The sequence below is a fragment of the Bison bison genome, unplaced genomic scaffold (assembly GCF_000754665.1).
Source record: "Bison bison bison isolate TAMUID 2011002044 unplaced genomic scaffold, Bison_UMD1.0 scf7180017864223, whole genome shotgun sequence".
Classification (NCBI taxonomy): Eukaryota; Metazoa; Chordata; class Mammalia; order Artiodactyla; family Bovidae; genus Bison; species Bison bison.
The window spans coordinates 498137-498910 of NW_011494795.1; the positions used below are offsets into that span (position 1 = coordinate 498137).

Here is a 774-nt window from a genome sequence, read left to right on the forward strand (position 1 = left end):
CCACTCCAGTGTTCTTGCCAGGAGAATCCCAGGGACGGGGGAGCCTGGTGGGCTGCCGTCTATGGGATCGCACAGAGTCGGACACAACTGAAGTGACTTAGCAGCAGCAGCAGCAGAGATGCCCCAGGGCATTATCACCACGTTGGAGATACCAGGTGATCTCAGCTGCCCATCAGTCGCTTGTTTCACAAACCCCAAGCAGGAAAGGGCTGTGTGTGTGACTGCTTGAATGTTGCTGATTTCAGACTTCAGAAGCCACAGGGAGAGGTTGGAATTACAGAGTTCTGGGAGCAGGCTAAGAAGAGTTTCTATCTGCCCGGTAGATGCATGTTGGTGGGCCTTTGTGGAGGGGGGTAACCACCCAAACTCAGCAAGAATGTCTGGACACGTGGGTCCAGTGGCTTCCATGGGAGGGCGTCAGGCAGGGCCCTTCTTGGTCTCTTCCTCATCTGCCAGCTGAGCCAGTTGCACAGACTGTTCTCTGAGGCCTCCTGAACCTACATTTCGCTGATTCTGGGGTGTGCAGGGCTGTGTGTGTGGAAGGGTGGTTTCGTCTTTTTGTGACTCTCTCTCTTCCTATTTCTCAGCAAAAGATGATGCGACCTTGTCAGGAAAACGAATGCAGTCTCTCTCCCTGAACAAGTAGAACCTGTGCGAGGAGAGACCAGGGAACTGGGCCGTGCTGCCAGGACCTCTGCTGCGTCTCACCCGCCCTGTGCCCTGGCGCCGCTGCAGCAGCCCCTCGTGGCGAGGAGCCCCCCATGGCCTGGGACC

At 56.7% G+C, this 774-nt stretch overlaps 1 protein-coding gene across 1 annotated transcript in view; it reads left to right on the forward strand.

Annotated features, from left to right (window-relative positions):
• The window catches only part of PDAP1 (PDGFA associated protein 1), a gene marked incomplete at its 5' end in the record, with an annotated part of 8753 nt that extends 8011 nt beyond the window's left edge, over window positions 1–742 (forward strand). The window contains one exon of the mRNA XM_010845773.1: window positions 588–742. Coding sequence (XP_010844075.1) covers window positions 588–646 — 59 coding nt within the window. The remainder of the gene's footprint in view (window positions 1–587) is intronic.
• Window positions 743–774: the final 32 nt, after the last annotated feature.